This window comes from Protopterus annectens, chromosome 5.part1 (assembly GCF_019279795.1).
Source record: "Protopterus annectens isolate FY-2018-M chromosome 5.part1, PAN1.0, whole genome shotgun sequence".
Classification (NCBI taxonomy): Eukaryota; Metazoa; Chordata; order Ceratodontiformes; family Protopteridae; genus Protopterus; species Protopterus annectens.
This window is the reverse complement of record NC_056736.1, coordinates 623,816,090-623,838,072: the sequence shown is the minus strand read 5'-3', so window position 1 is coordinate 623,838,072 and position 21,983 is coordinate 623,816,090. Positions and strand designations below refer to the sequence as shown.

At 43.5% G+C, this 21,983-nt stretch overlaps 1 protein-coding gene across 2 annotated transcripts in view; it reads left to right on the top strand.

The window, feature by feature from the left end:
- Nucleotides 1–21,983, top strand: part of B3GLCT (beta 3-glucosyltransferase) — a 1,903,418-nt gene that overhangs the window by 904,730 nt on the left and 976,705 nt on the right. For both annotated transcript variants that reach the window (XM_044073237.1, XM_044073238.1), the window contains exon 5: nt 18,798–18,909. In XM_044073237.1, the coding sequence (XP_043929172.1) occupies nt 18,798–18,909 (112 nt within the window). The remainder of the gene's footprint in view (nt 1–18,797; nt 18,910–21,983) is intronic.

Here is a 21,983-nt window from a genome sequence, read left to right as displayed (position 1 = left end):
AGGCGACATCAGCGACGCCGCCGACCCAGACTTTGGAATCCGGCCGACAAGGCTGCCTGAGGCAGGACAACCCATATGTGATGACTGCAGATGCATACCTATTGGACATCTACATTTATGGTAGGTACAAAACTGTACTTTGTGATGACCGTGCCCTGGCCCAGCAATCAAGGAGCCTCAGTCCTCACCACTAACACCAGGGAGGTCATCTCCTAGAAGAGAGGAAAGGATAACTAATACACACAATAAAATACAATTTCCCTTAAGTGCACACAGAGATAACAGTCAGTCTGGGGCTGGTTGCTCCCTTGCTCACCAGGTCCCCAATAAGACTCCCCACTGGCACAGCTATAGGGTCCACATCTCAGCCTAGCTGGGCAAGCTAAAACCTCCAGTACCCTCTCTGTCCAAACAGTGCTTCATGTCCCTGCCAAGTAGCTGACACAACACACACACACACACACTTTGAGATAAGTATTTATACAACTTCACAGACACTCCTGGGAAAGGCTGACATGGATTCTCCAGCTGTGCCCCTTTACCCAGACTATACAGTAGTAATTACTGCCACCACCCAGCTAATAATATCAGCTACTAAAAGGCTCTTAAAAGGGTGTCCAGTTATTGCTGTGCAATATTATTATCCAATGGTAGTATGACTAACAGTCAAGGCTTACTTTAGAGTAACCTATTACAATAACCTCTATAAATATCCAATGTACTCTAGAGCTTATCTCTGCACAAACCAGACACAGGTAGAAGGTTTTAAAAATATTTAATAATAAATAATTAAAACACAAGACAAAACTACTACACCACAGAGATATCTAAAAGTTCGGAGATTACACAGAATCGTAAAATAATACAGTAGGACAGGTCTGATTTCAAAGAAAAATACCTAATTAATCTTTACTAACTTTAACTATTCCTACAAGAAATCACAGTGCTAAAACTTACATGTAAGCATAAGGCAGAGTACTAAGTTGGATATCCAAGATCAAAATGCTCTCCTGTCTCTTGAGAGAAATAGTATTTAAACACTACTAACAAACGTGTCTCTAAGGCCTTCCCAAATTACATAATTTTTGACACTTAGGTTTACCCAGTATTCATATTGCATCATCTTAACACCTGGTCTGAGTTCTCAGGCCACAAACTGCATTATTTAGCAATCTAACACCTGCTCAGAAACTTACAACAATGCAAGGCATTTCACATATACTCTAGCAGAAACTAGAGCAATAAAGCACATTCCACATCTAAATTCTGGTCATAAACTTTAGCTTTAAAACAATGGGCATGAAACCTTCATCCAGCCACACTGGAGCCAAATTCTAACATGAAAGGGTCACAACATGCTTCACTGGGCCAGTAGAGTGCAGTGTTGTCACGTATTTTGCAGTTCCACATTTCACAGTGTTCTTTTACATTCAAGAAAACATGCTTGTATTTTACATTTATTTACAAATGCCAGAATTATATATCTAATTCTGTTTGACTAGGCTGGCAGCCTTCGCCCCTGTCTCCCCATTCATCACCGCCCCCCCCCCACTGGGGAACTCAAGCAAGTTTTTCAAGTGCCCCTTTAGAAACATCGCTTGAGAGTGTCAGGTCTGTTTGGGTGTACCTCACCCCATTCCCTGTCTTGAGAACCCATTTGCATTGGCATTGCTACTCCCACTGCAGTGCTGCACTGACATTTGATATGCTTGCAACCCCAGACTCCATCTTAGCAACTTGTCATTTTGCTGACTGGCTCTGTTTAACCATGTTAGAGGGTTGTGATCTGTCATCACAGTGAATATTCTTCCATACAGATAAGGCTGAAGGTTTTGTAGTGCTCACACTATGGCTAGACATTCCTTTTCTACCGCTGCGTAGCATTCCTCCCTGTGTTGGAGTCTACGACTGAGATAAACCACTGGGTGCTTTTCTCCCTCTGAAGAAATCTGGCTAAGTACAGCCCCCACCTCATAGTTTGAAGCATCCACCTGCACAACAAATTATTTGCAATAGTCTGGACTGGCTAACATATGGGGTCCTCCCAAAGCTTCTTTAAGCTTCTGAAATGCCTGCTCACATGCTGGGGTCCACACTACCTTATCTGGCCTGTTCTTCCTTGTCAGGTCTGTGAGGGAAGCAGCTATGGTACTATAAGTGGGAACGAACTTTCTGTAGTACCCTGCTGTCCCCAAGAATGCCCTCACCTTCTTTTTGGTAACAGGTGCAGGCCATGCCTGAATAACTTCCACTTCGGCAGATTCTGGCCTTACCTGCAAACTGGGTGCTATAATAGAGTCACCGGCCGACATGGATATCCTCCAGAAGGGCCTAAATGAGACTGATGCATGGTGTTAAAGCCATGGTCTCAAGCTAAATGCAAAAAAATGCATATTAATCCCCTTTGGAAAAAACAGAGTACCCGCAAACTACAACATAGGAGGTAATCACCTGAAATCTGGTGGAAATAAGGGATCTAGGGACCCAAGTAGATAGCCAGCTTTCCTTTGATAGCCATGTTGCCAGAGTGGTTAGAAAATCCTTCTATGTGACCCATCTGATCATGAAAGGGTTCGCATCAAGATCTAAGGATGTAATGGTGCCCCTCTACTCTTCCCTCATCAGACCCATTATTGAGTACAATGCACCAATTGGAATGTACCTGGCTAGACATCTCCAGCAGCTGGAGAGACCACAGAGGTACCTAACCAAGAGAATTACTGGCTTCAAACAGTTGCCCTATGCAGCACGATTGAAAAAACTAAGACTGTTCTCTGTTGCATACCACTTTCTCAGAGGCGATCTCTGTCTAACGTACAGAGCCATGTCCAACCCAGAATTGTTGAACATGCTCAATCTAAGCAAAACCAAATCTACTCGAGCTACACGCTCTAGGGATATAAACCTCAACACAACAATGAATAGAACATGCTGGTGGGATAGATTCCCTTCGCAGAGACTTCCCTTACTATGGAACAGGGTCCTTATCAACATAAGACAGAGCCCCTCACTATCACTCTTCAAGAGGAACCTTGATGAGTGGATGGGTAACAGAAAGTTCACACCGGGGATCACACCAACAGCTCTACTAGATAGGGCCCAAGGGTACTAACTGCTAGTACAAGGGTCTAGGGAACTACTAAAGGCGCAGTGAATACTGCACAACGTGGCTGGGCTAATATATGCCTTTGGGAAGATAGCTCAGTACCAACCTATGAACCTATCTTACCACTCCCCACTCTATGTACTAGGTAGGAGACATCTGCCATACCCACCTAACATTTGCTTGGCTTAATGGTCAACCCTGCCCTCTGTAGTCTGCCCAGCACCTCCCTGACATGCTGAAGGTGCTCTTGCCAGGATTGGCTGTAGATAGCAATATCATCCATGTAAGCAAGGGCAAACCCTCCTTCTCCTGCTAAGATTTGATCTACCAGCCTCTGGAAAGTCGCTGGGGCATTATTCATCCCAAAGGGCATCTTTGTGAACTCATACAAGCCAAAAGGAGTCACAAAGGCTGACTTCTCTCTACCACTGGGAGTCAAGGGCACCTGCCAGTAACCCTTGGTAAGATCAATGGTTGTAAGATACTTAGCCCCACCCAGCTGCTCTAGGGCCTCATCTGTCCTAGGCACAGGGTAAGCATCCGATTCTATGTGACTATTTAATTTTCTGTAATCCACACAGAACCTGGTGCTGCCATCCTTCTTTGGCACCAACACCACTGGTGAGGCCCAGGGACTTTTGGACTCTTGAATCACCCCTAGTTCCAACATCTCCTGTACCTCTTCCCTCAGAGTCTGTTTGACTCTCAGGTACCCTATAAGGGGCCTGCCTGATAGGCCTTTGGGGTCCTGTATCCACCTGGTGCTGCACCAGGTGGGTGCTCCCTGGTTTCCCAGTGAACATGCCCCCAAACTCCTACAACACTGCTCGGATTTCTCAAACCTGGGTAGGAGATAGCTGCTGGGACTTTGCTACCCCTTCCACCGAGGTGTCAGCCCGAACCTCACTAAGGAGATCAGTTACAAGATCTTTCTCAGACTCCTCCTGCAATCCACTGCAAATGATCAGCACAAGGGCCTCCCTATCATGGTAAGGTTTCTTCATGTTAACATGGTACAATTTGTGCCCCTGTCATCTGCCTAGCACTTCCACCATGTAGTTAACATCACTTACCTTTCTTACCAGCTTGTATGGTCCCTTCCAAGCTGCCTGCAACTTGTTGTGTCTGAAAGGAATGAGATCCATCACCTGCTGCCCTACAGCATACTCTCTAGCTCGAGCATTCCTGTCATACCACACCTTTTTCTGTTTGTTGGGCTTCTGCCAGAGTCTCCTTGGCCAGGCCCATGAGTTCCCTGAGCCTTGTCCTGAGGTTCAGAACATATGGCACAACAGACTCCTTGTGAGACTCGCACCTTCCCACTCATCTCAAATTAAATCTAGAGGTCCCTCACCCTATGCCCATACAGCAACTCAAAGGGTGAAAAACCTGTGCATTCCTGGGGGATCCTCTCTGTAAGCAAACAACAGATGGGGCAAATATTTGTCCCACTCCCTCTTAAACTTATCTGCAAATGCCCGTAGCATGGACTTGATTGTAGAGTTTAACCTCTAAACAAGACCATTAGTCTGGGGATGGTAGGGGGTGGTCTTCATGAGCTTCACCCCACAGGACTTCCACAGACAAGCCAGCAGGTCTGACATAAAATTGGCACCTCTGTCAGACAGTATTTCCTTTGGGAAACCTACCCTGCTGAAAATCTCTAGCAAAGCATTTGCCACCTTCTCGGCCTCAATGGAGGACAAAGCCACTGCCTCAGAGTATCGTGTGGTATAATCTACAATCACTAAGATATACTTTTTTCCTGTGGAACTTGGGGTACTCAGAGCACCCACAATATCCATAGCTACCCTCTGAAATGGCTCCTCAATCACAGGCAAAGGCATCAAAGGAGCTCTCACCTTGTCTCCTGCCTTGCCTACCTTTTGGCACTGCTCATAGGTCCTGCAGTACCCTGTTACATCTCTGGAAATTCCAGGCCAATAGAAGTTTTGCATAATATGCCACTTTGTACATTTTTTGCCCATATGACTTGCAAAGGGAATATCATGGGCTATGGCTAGAAGCGCCAGATGGTAAGCTCTAGGCACTACCAACTGCTGTACTCTCTCACCTTCTAGCCCTCCCTCAGGGGTTCACTCTCTGTACAGTAACCCTTTATTACAGTATACAGATTCCCCCTCCCCCTGAGAATCAGGTGCCTTCCTAGCTACCTGCCTCAGGCCTTGCAATGTAGGGTCCGAGAGCTGAGCCTGTTTCAAGTCTCTTCTTGCAACCCTTCCCAGCTCCCCTTCCACAGTAAGTCTGGCATCCTCTGACAGTGGTGCCTCACTGTCAGCTTGGGTACTACTACTCACCTCTACCTTTGCAGTGTCCCTGTCCAAGGGAACATCAGTACCCACAAGCAGCTGTGGCTCACATTCAGTCTCACTGCTACAGCGTAGCTCACTCCCTAAAGTAACCACCTCAGCAGTCCTGGCTGCACGTATGCAGTCTGTCTGGGTCTCCCCCAGCCTACCAGACCTACATGCTTGTCTCCTAGCCTCACAGCATGTAACTGCATAAGTACATAGTACTGCCTCATCCAAATCCTTCCCTCTCAGGACATCTGCAGGATGGTAGTTCTATACCCCGGTTGTCTCAAGAAAACCTATTATTGGCATTTTGTCTTTCCCACTTACTGGCCTCCCTCACCTTTGGTTTCCTACCTTGCCTCCGTGGACATGTGTATGCCACATGGCCCCACTGGTTGCATTCAAAACATTTACCCCTAGCTCCTGGACGTATACCTGGAATAGTGGCTTCCCCTGCTTACTGGCAGATTCTCTTGGGGCAGTCTGTCCTGCCCACCATGGATTCCATTAGTCCCATGAGCAGTACTGGGGGTCCCTTTCCTGTGCAGGACTGCCCTGCTTGCTAGGTATAGGTCTCCCTTCTTCCCCAACTCCTCTGAAGTAGCACACTGTCTATCAGCTAACCAGATCCTCATGTCCTCAGGCAGTGTGCTAAGGGCTTGTTCCCTTACCAAAATGTCTGCCAGCCCTTCAGAAGTGGTGATCTGACATCCACTCACCCAGCTATGAAATTTAGTGCTCAGTTCAACAACAAATTCACATACATTTTCATCTGCCTTGTGTCTATGCTCACAAAACTTTTTCCTATACATTTCAGGTGTTAGCTTAAAACATTCTAATAAATGTCTTTTTACAGCAGTATAATGAAAACAGTCAGTGTCATGCATTTTTGCTAAAGAAGTCACAGCTTTACCATGGAGTAAGGGAGTCAGGAACCGTACCCAGAGCCCTTAGTCAACTTCATACTGTTTACATACCCGCTCAAACATATGAATGAAGCTATTAAAATTATCCCCCTCTTTAAACTGTGGAAGAAATTTACTGACCTTTTGTGCTTCTGGGGTCCGGTTATTCCCTTCCCCATTACCTCCATGACTCTGGTGAAGAGTCAGCATTTCCCTCCCATGCCCCCTATGCCGTTCATTTTCCTCAGCTTGTAGACTCTTCATTTTCTCAGCTGCTTCTAGTTCCATATGCCTGGCCTCCAACTCAAGTCTCTTTAGCACCAGCTAGATTTTTAAGTCCACTGCAGAAAGGTTGAGCTGTCCATTCTCTGAGGATATTGTATCTCCACTGTCAGTCTGATTGTCCTCCAGGCTGCTGTTTTTTGATGCAGCTGTAACCAAGGCTGCAGTTAGGTCTGCTTTAGTCATGTTTCCATGCACCATTCCCCTAGAGTGGCACATCATCGCCAGCTGGCTCCTTGTCAGCTTTCCATACTATTCTGCTGACATGCTGCCTGCTCACCCTGACACTAAGCTAATGAAAGAAATAAAACAATTGTGATATGAACTCTGAGTATACACTGCATGGCTGTTTTTAGAGTACAAAACACTTTTAGAGATCACTGTACATAAACTACAGGAATTCGCTCTACCCACACGACTACAAGCCAATTAGTATGTGAAGTAGATCCCACCACTGCTAAACACTTGTGATGACCATGCCCTGGCCCAGCAATTAAGGAGCCTCAGTCCTCACCACTAACACTAGGGAGGTAGTCTCCTAGAAGAGAGGAAAGGATAACTAATACACACAGTAAAGTACAATTTCCCTTAAGTACACACAGAGATCACAGTCATTCGGTGGCTGGTTGCTCCCTTGCTCACCAGGTTCCCAGTAAGACTCCCCACTGGCACAGCTATAGGGTCCACGTCTCAGCCTAGCTGGGCAAGCTAAAACTTCCAGTACCCTCTCTGTCCAACCATTGCTTCGTGTCCCTGCCAAGTAGCTGACAGAACACACAAACACTTTGAGATAAGTATTTGTACAACTTCACAGACACTCCTGGGAAAGGCTGACACAGATTCTCCAGCTGTGCCCCTTTACCCAGACTATACGGTAGTAATTACTGCCACCACCCAGCTAATAATATCAGCTACTAAAAGGCTCTTAAAAGGGTGCCCAATTATTACTGTGCAATATTATTATCCAATGGTAGTATGATGAACAGTCAAGGCATACTTTAGAGTGGCCTATTACAATAACCTCTATAAATATGCAATGTACTCTACAGCTTATCTCTACACAAACCAGCCACAGGTAGAAGGTTTTAAAAATATTTAATAATAAATAATTAAAACACGAGACAAAACTACTACACCACAGAGATAGCTAAGAGTTCAGAGATTAGGTTCATAGATAGGTACTAGGCTATTGGCCCTAGGGCCTATATACGCCTAGCCAAAAGATACCCTGGCATTCGCCACCCAAGAAAATTATTTTCCTGTGCCACTGTCGAGCAGAGCCACAGAAGTGATCCACTGGGTGAATTTCCTATCTCCTACCCAATCATCAAGATTTTTCTTGAAGAGTGCTAATGAGGAGCTTTGTTTGATATAGATAGGTAGTTTGTTCCATAGTATGGGAAGTCTCTGGGACAGGAATCTGTCCCTCCAGCATGTTCTGTTTATTGTGGTGACAAGATTTAGATCCCTAGACCATGTAGCTCGTAGGGATTGGGAGTTCTTTAAGTGGAGCATGTCTAAAAGCTCTGGTTTTGACATAGCTTTGTGTGTTAAGCAGAGATCGCCTCTGAGTAGGCGATATGCGACAGAGTAAAGCTGCAGTGTTTTGAGATGGTCTGCGTAGGGCATCTGTTTGAGGCCAGTAATCCTCTTTGTGAGGTATTTTTGTGGCCTTTCCAGTTGCTGTAGATGTCTTGTGAGGTACATGCCACAGAAACATAAAATAATACAGTACGACATGTCTGATTTCAAAGAAAAATACCTAATTAATCTTTACTAACTTTAACTATTCCTACAAGAAATTAGAGTGCTAAAACTTGCATGTGAGCATAAGGCAGGGTGCTAATAAGTTGGATATCCAAGATCAAAATGCTCTCCTGTCTCTTGAGAGAAATAGTATTTAAACATTACTAACAAACCTATCTCTAAGGCCCTTCCAAATTACATCATTTTGACACTTAGGTTTTCCCAGTGTTCATATTGCATCATCTTAACACCTGGTCTGAGTTCTCAGGCCACAAACTGTATTATTTAGCAATCTAACACCTGCTCAGAAACTTACAACAATACAAGCTATTTCACATATACACTCTAGAAGAAACTAGAGCAATAAAGCACATTATACATCTAAATTCTGGTCATAAACTTTAGCCTTAAAACAATGGGCATGAAACCTTCATCCAGCCGCACTGGAGCCGAATTCTAACATGAAAGGGTCATAACATGCTTCACTGGGCCAGTAGAGTGCAATGTTGTTTCGTATTTTGCAGTTCCACATTTCACAGTGTTCTTTTGCACTCAAGAAAACATGCTTGTATTTTACATTTATTTACAAATGCCAAAATTATATATCAAATTCTATTTGACTAGGCTGGCAGTCTTAGCCCGTCTCTCCCCAGTTGTCACATCTGTTATACAATTTTATTACATTTTATCCATTTTTGGGACCTAGCTTTTATGGGGCAGTAGGTGACTGCCAGTGATACTTATTGGATCTGGCTCTACACACACACACACACACACACACACACACACACACACACATGTAGTTGCCATTAGACTGGTCGATCGTGAGTAAGATCGACTTGTGCATGGTCAAACCATACTGGTCCACACTGCATAAGGTCAGCCTTTGTGCGAGAAGGGATCATCACTGAGGAAGGAGAATATGCCTCTTCTCTGAGGTTTGTAAAATAGCAGGAACTCAGGAAGGCGGCACAGCATGCAGCAGCAACCAGCGAGGGGACAACTTCTGTCAGCCAAGTGAGCCCAAGTAGCAAGCAAGAACTTTAAGTGCAGCAGAGGAGCAGAGTCTGATCCTGGTCTGCCCAACGTCCACACTCCCAGGAATCCCAGATCAAGACCCAGGATGAGAACCTCGGAGACTCGAGCTCCTCCAGCTCCAGGTAAATGGAAAAGAAAAGAAAAATGCATATCCAGACACGGTATGTCTCATCTCTCACCCTGTGTGAGAGAAATTCAAAGTCACCATTACCAGACTTTTTAGTGGTGAAATTAAATGAACTGGTTTCAAATCATCGAAAAGTATACAAGTACCAAAGCATGACCGAGGTTAAAAATGAACCATAAAAAGTTTATTGCAGTAAACAAAACAGTAGCACTTTCATAATTTAAAATCACTTCTTCAGACCATGTTCTTTGAAAGTGCTAACCACTCGTTTTGTTTACTGCAATACAGTTTTTATGGTTCCTTTTTAACCTCGGTCATGCTTCGGTACTTGTATATACTATTACTTTCCTCTGCTTACTAAGTTAATTTGATAATACTGTTCTTCTACATTTTTGGTTTGTCATCATGTCACGTGTCCCAAATGAAATTCAAAACTCAGTAATGTTTGTGCTAAGTTTACGTGTTGGTGCACTCAATTGAGTTCTCCTATCTCTGTGTGCTGCTACCGGTCTTCACTCTTTAGAAAAAAAAAAAAAGAAAACACATTTCCATTCCTTCCATTGGCATTGGACTCAGTTAGGGCCCAGTGTAAGATAAAAGAAAAGGATTCGGGGTCACGCCATGCACTCCAAAGTAACTTTGTTACAAACAAGGACTTGCAAAAAAAAAAAAAACTCAGCAGAAGTGTTTATGTACGTCGATTGATCATCAATCAGGTAACAGAAAACGTTGCCCCTCACAGCACACTTGTTCAGCTTATCGGCTGCAAAACTGGGAGAGAGAAAGGGAAGAAGGTTTTGACTGCAGCTCTATTTAACGGGAATTAAGCAACCCACCAAATACACCTATGACCAATAATTGTCGCCATTGCACTAGTTATCACCCCTCCCCATGTGAAGCATGCAGCAAATAGAAAAGTGAACCAAATCACCCAATGAGTTTTTTTTTTTTTTTTTTGCTGCCCCCCTGGGTGGTTGTAGTCTACGCTAGTGTATGTAGCATATGCAAGAAAAAGCTGTCATCATGAAAACAGGTGATTTCTGTGGCCAAACACAAGCATGCTTTATCATTAGTGAATGGAGCACCAGTAATTGTGAACTTTCCACCATCAGCATTACTGTTTAGAACACCATTACTCACACCACCTCTAGTGACAAAGGCTGAACTGCACTATTAGTGAAATCCTTAGAAGTGCCAGATGCCCCTCATTCACCAATTGACACAAATGTCAGGAGAGAATATTTTGAAGATGAGGGAGTGGAGTGGCACATGTTCACAAAAAATAAGTCTTATTTTTCCCAAGGGCTGATGGGCTGCTTCAGATGTAGGAGGCTCAAAACAGGGTCAGAGAATTAAAGGATGAGACAGATAAGGAAGGGATGGTATTGGTTGTTTGACAAGGACTGACTGATTATCAGCAAGCAGGAAACAGCATATTGGTTATTCCAAACTGTCTTTGTACACTATTACATTTTCTTTCTGTTCTGAAACAAGTCGTAGTGCAAGCAGCTCAGAGATCCTAACAGTCATTTGTTGTACTGTCTTACAAGCAATGTGTCCTGCTGCTTGCTTTACCTCCAGACTCCTGTGTAGCAGTTAATTTTATTTTCATAAAATAAATTTCTATCTTAGTTTTATAAAAGTTCATAGTTTTATGCAATTTCTTCAGATATTATTATAAATAGAAGTTTTACGGTTTTATTTTATGTTATTTAATATTGGTGTAGAAGCAGTTACAAATTTCTTTTATAAAAATAAAATTATTTTAGTTTTGCTTTTTTCGCAAGTTCAAAGTTTGATACAAGTTCAAATATTAATTTGAATAAAGCACAATTGTTCTGTTTATTTTTGTGTAATATTTTGTCAGTTCTTCAATTTGCGTTTAAAAGTTGGTATCCCACAATTCCAGTAGAGTGGGTGGGGTTACATAATTATGTATGCAAATTGAGGCACTGTGTGTGTGTGTGTGTGTGTGTGTGTGTGTGTGTGTGTAGATAAATAAATATATATATATATATATATATATATATATACATATATATATTTATCTACTGATTCTTCTAATGAATCTGTTGATTGAGAGCTCAGTGTCTGTTATTCCTAAAGTGTATTAGTTCTGGTTTATGCACTTGGGCTTCAGGCCCAGTTATTTTACATTAAGAAGGTTCGTGGTCTGCACTCTTGTGGGAGGAGAGGCTGGACTCTGCCCTTCTGAGCTGGGAATTTCTGGTTAAAGGCTTATAGTGCCTGCATATTTGAACTGTTTCTTCCTGAAATTGGTACACCTTGTTTGCTGTAGCAAAGACTAGATCCAGACCTGCTGAATCTAGCTTTGTTTGTATGCTTGTTGTTTATTTGCTTGTTATTTCCCTGGAATGCTAATTCCACCTAAAACGCGGCTTCTAAGCGCTTCTGTGGATCCCTAGTGATATCTGCATTGCCTACTGTACTTATTTCCCTGTTTCACTTGAAAGAAAGTTACTGTTTGTCATTTTTGCATTTAAGTTACCTGTAACACATTGCACTTAAGTTACCTGGCACTTGCTCACTAAAGCAATTATATAAGTCAGCACTAAAAATTAAAAGCACTACACCCTCACTCCCCATTGGCCCTTGTTTTCAATTATAAAGGAATTCCCAATATTATTCTAGCATATCCAAAGGTCAGTTGTCAATCTCCTCTCCGGTCCAGCTGGTGAACTTGGGAATCTTGAGGCAATGTTACAACTGCCTCATGTACACAGACAGCCCTCTCCTCCTCCCAACAAATTCCAACACATGTGAGAGATGCAACCATATAGCCAAACTGGAGGCTAAGCTCTCTCAACTCAGTGCTGGCATAACCAGTCAGGAGGAGAAGGAAACCACACTCACTACAATTCCAGTCTCACATAGACCTACCACGACAGCAAACCAAACACATAATCACACACAAACATACTTGGAGGCTCTAAATAAAGATCTGCCTAAGCAGCAGAGACCTCCAAAGCAGACACCCAAGCAACCACTACCCCAAAACAAAACACGTGCAACACATATGTCACAAAGCCAGTGTGCCGAACAGTCACAGCCCTTAAGGCTAAACAACACACCTGATACACTTGTAATAGGTGACTCTATCGTCAGGCACACTGACGTCCCGCTCACCAGGCTGAACAAGGAGAAGGTTACGGTGAGCAGACTGTCGGGCGCTAGGATCCGCCACATAACACACTCAGGTCACTCCAAGGCAAGTACAAATATGACTCAGTCATTGTCCATGCTGGTGTGAATGACCTGAGACGTACATCCCTGGACTACATGAAGAGAGACATAGAGGAGCTCTCTGAGCATGTATCCCAGGCCGATATGACCCTGACCTTGAGTAGCATCTTACCCTCACCAAGAATGATGCCACAATATGAAAACAAGATGATCAATTTCAACAATTGGCTTAAGCACTGGTGTCATTCAAAGGGGATCCAATGCCTGTCAGCCTGGGATGATATGCTCGACAAGCCACGATGCTTCGCTGGGGACGGCTTGCACCTGTCACCCCTGGGCTTTCGGATATTGGCAAAGGCTCTTGCTACCCCCATAGTGCTTTTTTTAGGCAAGGCTCAAAAGACAAACCCACCTTCATAGGTATCACAAGGGATAAGAAACTAAGAGTAATGCTACTCAACGCCAGAAGTCTAAACCTCAAGATGCACGCACTTGAAACTCTCCTTAGCATGGAGAACATCGATATCTGTGCAGTAACAGAAACCTGGTTCAGGGCTCCCGAGAGCACCCCAGCACTACCAGGTTATACCTCATACCATGCTTTTCGGCCCCAAAACTTGGACCGAACCACAAAAGGAGGGGGAGTATCGATATTCATCAAAGATACCCACACCTCCAGGTTGGTGGCAAAGCATGAAGCATCAGAGATTATCCATGTGCAACTAACAGTGGGTAAAACTGCCTTCCAGTTTATAGCCTGCTACAGACCACCCTCCCAAACACAGGAACCCCACTCGGCCTTCCTGAGAACACTGGAAAATATGAAGGTCTCTCCAAACACCATTATATTGGGCGACTTCAACTACCCAAAAATAGACTGGGAGCATTACTGTAGCTCCAACACCCTAGCCCAAAGGTTTCTAGAATTCATAAACTCAAATGCTATGGAACAACTTGTTACTACTCCCACAAGAGGGGAAAACATACTGGACCTGATCATCACTAACATGGGGACTCTATGCTCCAGACCAGAAGCGTATCCCTCATTGGTAAGATCAGACCATAAACTGATCTCACTGGATATTCACATCCCGACCCCACCCCATGCCCAGAAAACCACAGTGAAAACTTCTCTAAAGCAAATTTCACACTCCTCAAAACCGAGGTGGAATCCTTCAAAGCCCCCGGGCCTGTGGAAAATACGGCCTAGACCGCAGAATCCTTTATAAATGCATTCTATGAACACCTTCAGGAATGCATGGATCATGCAATCCCAAATAAAACCAAGACCCAATCCTCCAAAGGCAGACGTCCTGTCTGGTGGACCCCAGCCATAAACAAACTATACAATAGAAGGAGGAAGCTACTACATGACAGAGCAAAATCCCAAAAAGGGAAGGCATCTCTGATCAGTATTAGCAAAAAACAAAGGGCACTCATAAAATCGTCTAAGGCCAGCTTCGAGAGAAAAATTGCACAGGACACTAAGGATAATCACAAGGCTTTCTTTACTTATGTTAGGAACCTGGGTGGGAATTCCCAGATATGCTCAGAATTAGTCCAAAATGGCAAAAAATACACTGAACCCACAGACATTGCCAACATCCTAGCTGACAGGTTCAGAACAACCCCCCCCCCACCAAAAGGGCAAATATCTATCCCAGCAGAGTGCTGCCCCCTGACATCTCAGATGCTCAGGTAAGAGCCGCCCTCTCCAAAGCAAAAAACACAGCATCAATGGGACCAGACGGTGTCCCAGGCTGCGTCCTACATGAACTCCAAGAAGAGCTAAACCCAAACATAAAGCTACTGTTCAATCTCAGCCTTAGTATAGGATATGTACCCTAAGAGTGGCGTACAGCAACAGTGGTCCCTCTCCACAAAGGTGGTGCCTCAACAGACCCTGGAAACTATCGCCCCATAAGCCTGACTAGCTTGGTCTGCAAAGCTATGGAAAGGATCATCATGGACCTCATAAATAAAGATATTGGGAACCTACAGACACTGGATCCTACCCAGTTCAGCTTTAAGGGCAGATCCTGCCTCTTAAACCTGGTCAACTTCTTTGAAACAGTCACCAAGGCCATTGACGAAGGGAAGGTGGTCCACACAGCCTACCTGGACCTCGCAAAAGCCTTCGATACAATACCCCACTCGGGCATTATAGATAAGCTCACCAGCTTAAATATAAATCCCTTTGTCACTAGATGGGTTGCAAACTGGCTCAAGGACAGAACCCACATGGTTAGAATTGCTGGAGCCATGTCGGACTCCAAACCAGTTACAAGTGGCGTCCCACAAGGCTCAGTCCTGGGACCTCTCTTGTTCGGTATATATTTCTCGGAGGTACAGGCCAACACAGAAGGACTGTGGCTGACCAAGTTCACAGATGACTGCAAACTGGGCACCATAATCGACTCTCCAGCCGACACAAACATCCTCCCAAAGGGCCTCATAGAAACAGACAACTGGTGCCAGAGCCATGGCCTTAAGCTAAACGCCAAAAATGTATAGTCATCCCCTTTGGCAAAAACAAAGTGCCCACAAATTACCACATAGGTGGTAATCCATTAAGTACAGAAGAAGTAATTAGGGACCTGGGAACCCAAGTTGATAGCAATCTCTCATTTGACAACCATGTGGCCAAAGTGGTTAGAAAAACATTTTATATAGCCCACCTAATCATGAAGGGATTCACATCTAGATTAGGGGAGGTCATTGTGCCTCTTTACTCATCCCTCATCAGGCCCATAATCGAGTACAATGCCCCTTTTGGGATGTACCTTACCAAACACCTGCAGCAACTGGAAAGACCCCAAAAGTACCTCACCAAGAGGATCAAAGGGCTCAAACAGATACCATATGCTGCCCGGTTAAAGAAACTCCAGCTCTACTCAGTGGCATACCGCCTGCTCAGAGGCGACCTGTGCCTGACGTATAAAGCCATGTCCAACCCGGAATTAAGGGACATGCTGCACCTCAAAAAATCCAAATCCCATCGAGCTACACGCTCGAGAGACTTGAACCTCAGCACTGAAATAAATAGGACATGCTGGAGGGACAGATTCATAACCCAGAGGCTCCCTTCACTCTGTAATAAAATCCCAGTCCAGGTTAGGCAGAGTCCCTCACTGACACTCTTCAAGAGGAATCTTGATGAGTGGATGGGAGATTGTAGGTTTTCCCCGGGTATCAGTTCTGTGTCACTGTTAGACAGAGGCACAGTATACTAACCTCGAAAAAGGGCATAGCAAAATTAATTTAAAATGGGTGGCGAAAGCCAAACATACTCTGGCTAGGCTTATAAATGCCCTAGGGCAGATAGCCTAGTATGAACCTATGAACCTATGTATATATATATATATATATATATATATATATATATATATATATATATATATATATATAAAATCTATGGTTCCCCTTCAAAACATGTAATTCTCATAATCAAATCTCAAAACACTGAGACCATGACATTGAAAACCCAAAACACTAAAAACTCATAACATTAAAAAATCAGAACACTGAAACTTTGCATCATAACATTGAAAACTACAAAGTACATATAAATAACATTCCCTCCAGCTATAACAACATCAAACACACTTTTTACTATGTTTCTGCAGGGGGGCAAGCCCTTTTGCACCCCCCCCCATGTGGGGAGCTCTGCCCCTCACACCCCCCATAAATTAAATCTACCAACTCTGAGATCACACTACTGTGGAAGAAAGTTTATTTCCTAACCCCACTGTATCACGATCACCGTACAGAATGTACACATGATGTCTAAGTCACTTACCTGTATGGCCTAAGAACATGTACTGATACTTTAGCTATCTTAAGTTATTAAATATCTGGCAGTGTGTTTTTTTCTGTCTTTCGGTTTGTGTGCAGTACTTTGTAGTCCTTTTCTAATCTGGCCAATAGTATCTGGTATTTTATATTGGGTTTCTGTCTCCTGTACGTCCAGCTGCCACTGAATGAAAAAACCCTCAACTTTCCTTCTCCAAATACAGCCTACAATGAAAGAGGAAAAAGAGACCACCTTAGAAAAAGTAAGAGCAGCACTAAGGAAAGTAAGTCAGGAAAAGCATCAAACTCAGAGGAGGTCCTGGCAGATATGATCTAGGTGTTGGGTGAGTTAGGTGCAAAATGACTCCTGAGGGGTACTCCTAGTGGTATGAAGAGAAAGGAGTAACCCAGATGACCGGAGAATAAACATTTTAATACCAGTGTAAGAGCACAAAGGGGACATCCGCAGCTGTGGGCTGTACAAAAGCGTCACACTCATGTCACAGTGCATGAAACTCGTGGAGAAGGTGACTTATGAATATGCAGAGTAGTAGAAAGTAAGACAGGAGATGAGCAGTAAGATTCAGATCAGGATGCAGCAGAGCTAGCCCAGTGTTTGCAGTGAGACAGATACATGAGAAAAAGAAATGAGGAAAGTGTCCAACTGGACATTCCTAGACTTAGAGAAAACATATGACAAGGTCCAAATAAAGCTGATTTGGGAAGCCCTGCAATGGTCTGAAGTCCTGGAAACATTGGTAGAATTAATAAAGGCAATGTGTGAGGACCAAGTAACACAATTATGAATAGTGTTTGGTCTAACAGAGAGGTTCTCTGTAGGAGTGGGTGTCCATCAGGTTCAGTTCTGAGCTCAGTGCTGTTCATACTGATAATGGGACTACATTAGTAAGACAAATGGCAAGGACAGATCAACAAATCTGCTGTATACAGATGATGTGGCATTACAGGCAGACTGAACAAGAACTTCAGAAAATGTTAGGGGAATGAACTGCAAAACCGAGGGTGCATGCAATGAAAGTGAGCAGAAATAAGACCATTGTTAAGGCAGCAAAGGGGAGAAAGCAGACGTTGAAAAGTGAGATAGAAGGGAAAACAGTAGAACAGGTTAAAAGCTTTAATTATCCGGGAAGGTGGTTAAGGAGAAAGAAAGTCTGAATGAGGAGGTCAAAGCTAGAATACGAGGGGCTGCAGTCAACTGGCACAAAAGAATGTCAGAGAATCTGAAAGTAAGGCTTACAAAACAGTGGTGTGACCAGTACAGGTGTATGGTACAGAATCCTGGCCAGTGAAGCAGAGCAGTTGAGGAAGCTAGAAGTAATGGAGGTGAAGTGCCTGAGATGGGTGGTAAGATACCCATTGGGACAGATAATAAAATGATGACATCAGAGCAGACGCCAAAGTACTGTCGTTACAGTTTCAAAGAATGTCAAAGAGAACAGATTAAGGTGGTTTGGGCATATTTGCAGGAAAACAGAAGACGATTTGGTAAATAAGATTCTGTACAGATAGCAAGAAGACAAGAGAAAACAAGTGTCCAGCAAAGAGATAGATGTATTATGTGAGAGAAGATCTGGGACAGTCTGGTATGTCTGTCAAAGAAGATAAGAGTGGCATTGAATCAAGAGAAATGGCGACATTTGTTGCGACACCCCAACCCCATGTGGAAAAAGGGGGGTTGATGAATGATGATTTCTTTCTACTGTTTCCATTTCTAATTTGAAAGGGGAACAAACTGTAGATCATGACACTTATAAAGCAACAAATCATTTTTTTTAAGTGTGGGACAGCAGTTTTAAATCTGTCATGGCAAACCCTTGCAGTTTCATTTGAGTCTGACCTTGAGTCCTTATTTTTATTACAAGTTAAGTTAATTGAAACAGAGTTAAGCTCTATTGGTCTGAATTATTTAAGCTCGACAGCATGTTTTCTTTTATCAGTTGCAGATGGACTGGGGTGTAGTCAGGCAGGATTATTGGTTTTACAAACATTTATTTAGAAAAAATGTGATATGGGTCTGTGAAGTCAGTACATTCCTGTTTAATCATATCGGTGTATAGTTAAATATGTCAGGTAAACAGCCTTGTGAAATCATTTCGTATTTCTAATATATCATGCAGAAAAAAAGTAATTTAACACATGACAGAATGAAAGTTTGTTAGTTTAAAGTTCTTGTTAAATTCAAATGAATATGGAGCTTAGATGTGCTTAGTGTCAGTGAAAATATTAAAAATGTCATTTAATTATTTTTCCTTTTTTTTCAGTTTCTCTGCCATCTATGGTAGAAATGTGTCGTGGATTTTCTTCTTTGAAGAAGAAACAAGAGTAAACATTTCAAAGCTTTTAGAAACCCTGAGCAAATTTGAGAGAACCAAGGTAAATATAACTCTTGTTATTCTGTGACTGTTTAGTCACCAGAACTGGGAATTAAACTCTGCTGTTGCTTAAAATCAACTATATGATATGCTTACATTTGCATGTTTAGAAAAGTATTCAGTCTGATAAATTCATTGCACTTGTTCTCAGAATGTGTCTTGATGCAGAAGGAACATTTTTATGTAGCTGTTTTCATTGCTGTGGTCAAACTTTTATAGTTTCATAGTTTAGTACTAGGCTATCTGCCCTGGGGCATTTGTAAGCCTAGCCATAGTGATGTGGCTTTCGCCACCCCATGAAATGGTACAAAAATGTACAGAATAGATTTAGAATACTGTGCCTCTGTCTAGTAGTGACACAGTGAAGGTCCCCTTATATAATATAATTAGTTTACTGTGCCCCTGTCTAGTAGTGACACAGATGTGACCCCTGGGGTAAACTTACGATCTCCCATCCACTCATCAAGATTTCTCTTGAAGAGAGTTAGTGAGGGGCTCTGCCTAACATGAACTGGAATTCTGATCCAGAGCATGGGAAGCCTCTGGGTTATGAATCTATCCCTCCAGCTTGTCCTATTCATACTTGTGCCGAGGTTTAAGTCTTTAGCTCTCGTGGTTCTGATGCATTTGGATTTTTAGAGGTGGAGCATGTCCATCAGTTCCTGATTGGACATGGCCTTGTACGTCAGGCACAGATCACCTCTGAGCAGGTGGTATGCTACTGAATAGAGCTGGAGTTTCTTTAGTCTGGCAGAATAAGACATATGTTGGAGACCCTTGATCCTCTTGGTGAGGTACTTTTGTGGTCTCTCTAGCTGTTGCAAATGCCGGGTGAGGGTACATACCAAATGGGGCATTGTACTCAATCATGGGTCTGATGAGGGAGGAGTATAGGGGTACAATGACATCCTTGGATCTGGATGCAAATCCCTTCATGATAAGGTGTGCAAGGTAGAATGTCTTTCTAACCACTTTGGCAACGTGGGTGTCAAATGAGAGGTCACTGTCAACTTGGGTCCCTAGGTCTCTGATTACTTTTTCCGTACTCAGTGGGTTGCTGTCTATGTGATAATTTTTGGGTACTTTGTTTTTCCCAAAGGGGATGACTATACATTTTTTGGCATTTAGTTTAAGGCCATGACTCCGGCACCAGTTGTCCGTTTCTGTGAGGCCTTTTTGTAGGATGTATGTGTCCGCTGGTGTATCGGCTATGGCACCTAGTTTGCAGTCATCTGCGAACTTTGTCAGCCACAACCCTCCCATGTTTGCTTTAACATCTGAGAAATAAATGCCGAACAAGAGGGGTCCCAGGACATATCCCTGTGGGACACCACTTGTGACTGGCTTTGAGTCTGACATTGCTCCAGCGATTTTAACTTTATGGGTTCTGTCCTTTAGCCAGTTTGCAACCCATCTAGTGACATAAGGGTTTACATTTAAGCTGTTGAGCTTATCTATGATGCCTGAGTGGGGTATTGTGTCGAAGGCCTTAGCCAAGTCCAGGTAGGCTGTATGGACTGCTTTGCCTTCATCAATGGCTCTAGTGACTGTTTCTAAAAAGTCAACCAGGTTCAAAAGGCAGGATCTGCCCTTTACAAAGCCGAACTGGGTGGGATCAAGTGTCTGTATGTCCCCAATGTCTCTGTTTATGAGTTCCATAATGATTCTTTCCATAGCTTTGCAGACCAGGCTGGTTAAGCTTATGGGGCGGTAGTTCCCAGAATCTGTAGAGGTACCCCCTTTGTGGAGTGGGACCACTGTTGCTGTACGCCAGTGTTCAGGTATATATCCTGTAGTAAGGCAAAGGTTAAATAGCATTTTTATGTGCGGGTTTAGCTCCTCTTGGAGTTCACGTAGCACGCAACCGGATGCCGTCAGGTCCCATTGATGCTGTGTTTTTAGCTTTGCTGAGGGCGGCTCTCACCTGGACATCTGAGATGACAGGGAGATTACATTCAGCTGGGATAAGTATTTCTTCTTTTGGGGGTGAGGGAGGGGAGAAATTTGCACTGAACCTGTCAGCCAGAATGTTGGCAATATCTTTGGGTTCAGTGTATTTTTTGTTGTTGTGAACTAACTCTGAGCATATCTGAGGGTTTCCGCCCAGGTTTCTAACATAGCTGAAGAAGGCTTTGTGGTTATCTTTAGTGTCCTTAGCGATTTTTCTCTCAAAGTTGGCCTTGGATGTTTTTATGAGAGAATGTAGTTTTCTGCTAGTGTTGATCAGAGATGTCTTCCCTTTATGGGATTTTGCTCTGTCGTGCAGTAGCTTCCTTCTTTTGTTATACAATTTGTTAATGGCTGAGGTCCACCAGACAGGACGCTTGCCTTTGGTGGAGAGGGTCTTGGATTTATTTGTGATTGCATGATCCATGCATTCTTGGAGATGTCCATAGAAAGCATTTGTGAAAGATTCAGCATTGTGGGATGTGTTATCCACTGGCCCAGTGGGCTTAAAGGATACCATCTCAGTCTTAAGAAGAGTGAAGTCTGCTTTTGAGAAGTTTTTCACTGTGGTCTTTTGTGCTGGGGGTGGAGGTGGGATATGTATATCCAGGGTGATTAGTTTGTGGTCAGATCTCTCTAGTGAGGGGTTTACCTCCGGTGTGGAGCATTTTTTCCCCATGTTTGTGATGATCAGGTCTAGTATATTATCTCCCCTAGTGGGAGAAGTGACTAGTTGTTCCTGTGCTTTTGAATTTATGAATTCCAGGAACCTTTGGGCTAGGGTGTTAGGGCTAGAATAATGTACCCAATCTATGTTAGGGTAGTTGAAGTCTCCCAGTATGATGGTATTTTGTGATACATTCATATCCTCCAATGTCTTCAGGAAGGCTGAGTGGGGTTCCTGAGATTGGGAGGGTGGTCGATAACATGCTACCAGTTGTATAGCAGTTTTGCCTATGGTTAGTTGCACCTGTATGGTCTCCGATGCTTCATGTGTTGCTACTAACCTGGAGGTGTGGGTGTCCTTGATGAATATGGACACTCCCCTCCTGGTTTGACCCTGGGTTTTGGGGCGAAAAAGCATGATCTGATAGCCTGGTAGTGCTGGGGTGCACTCAGGAGCCTTGA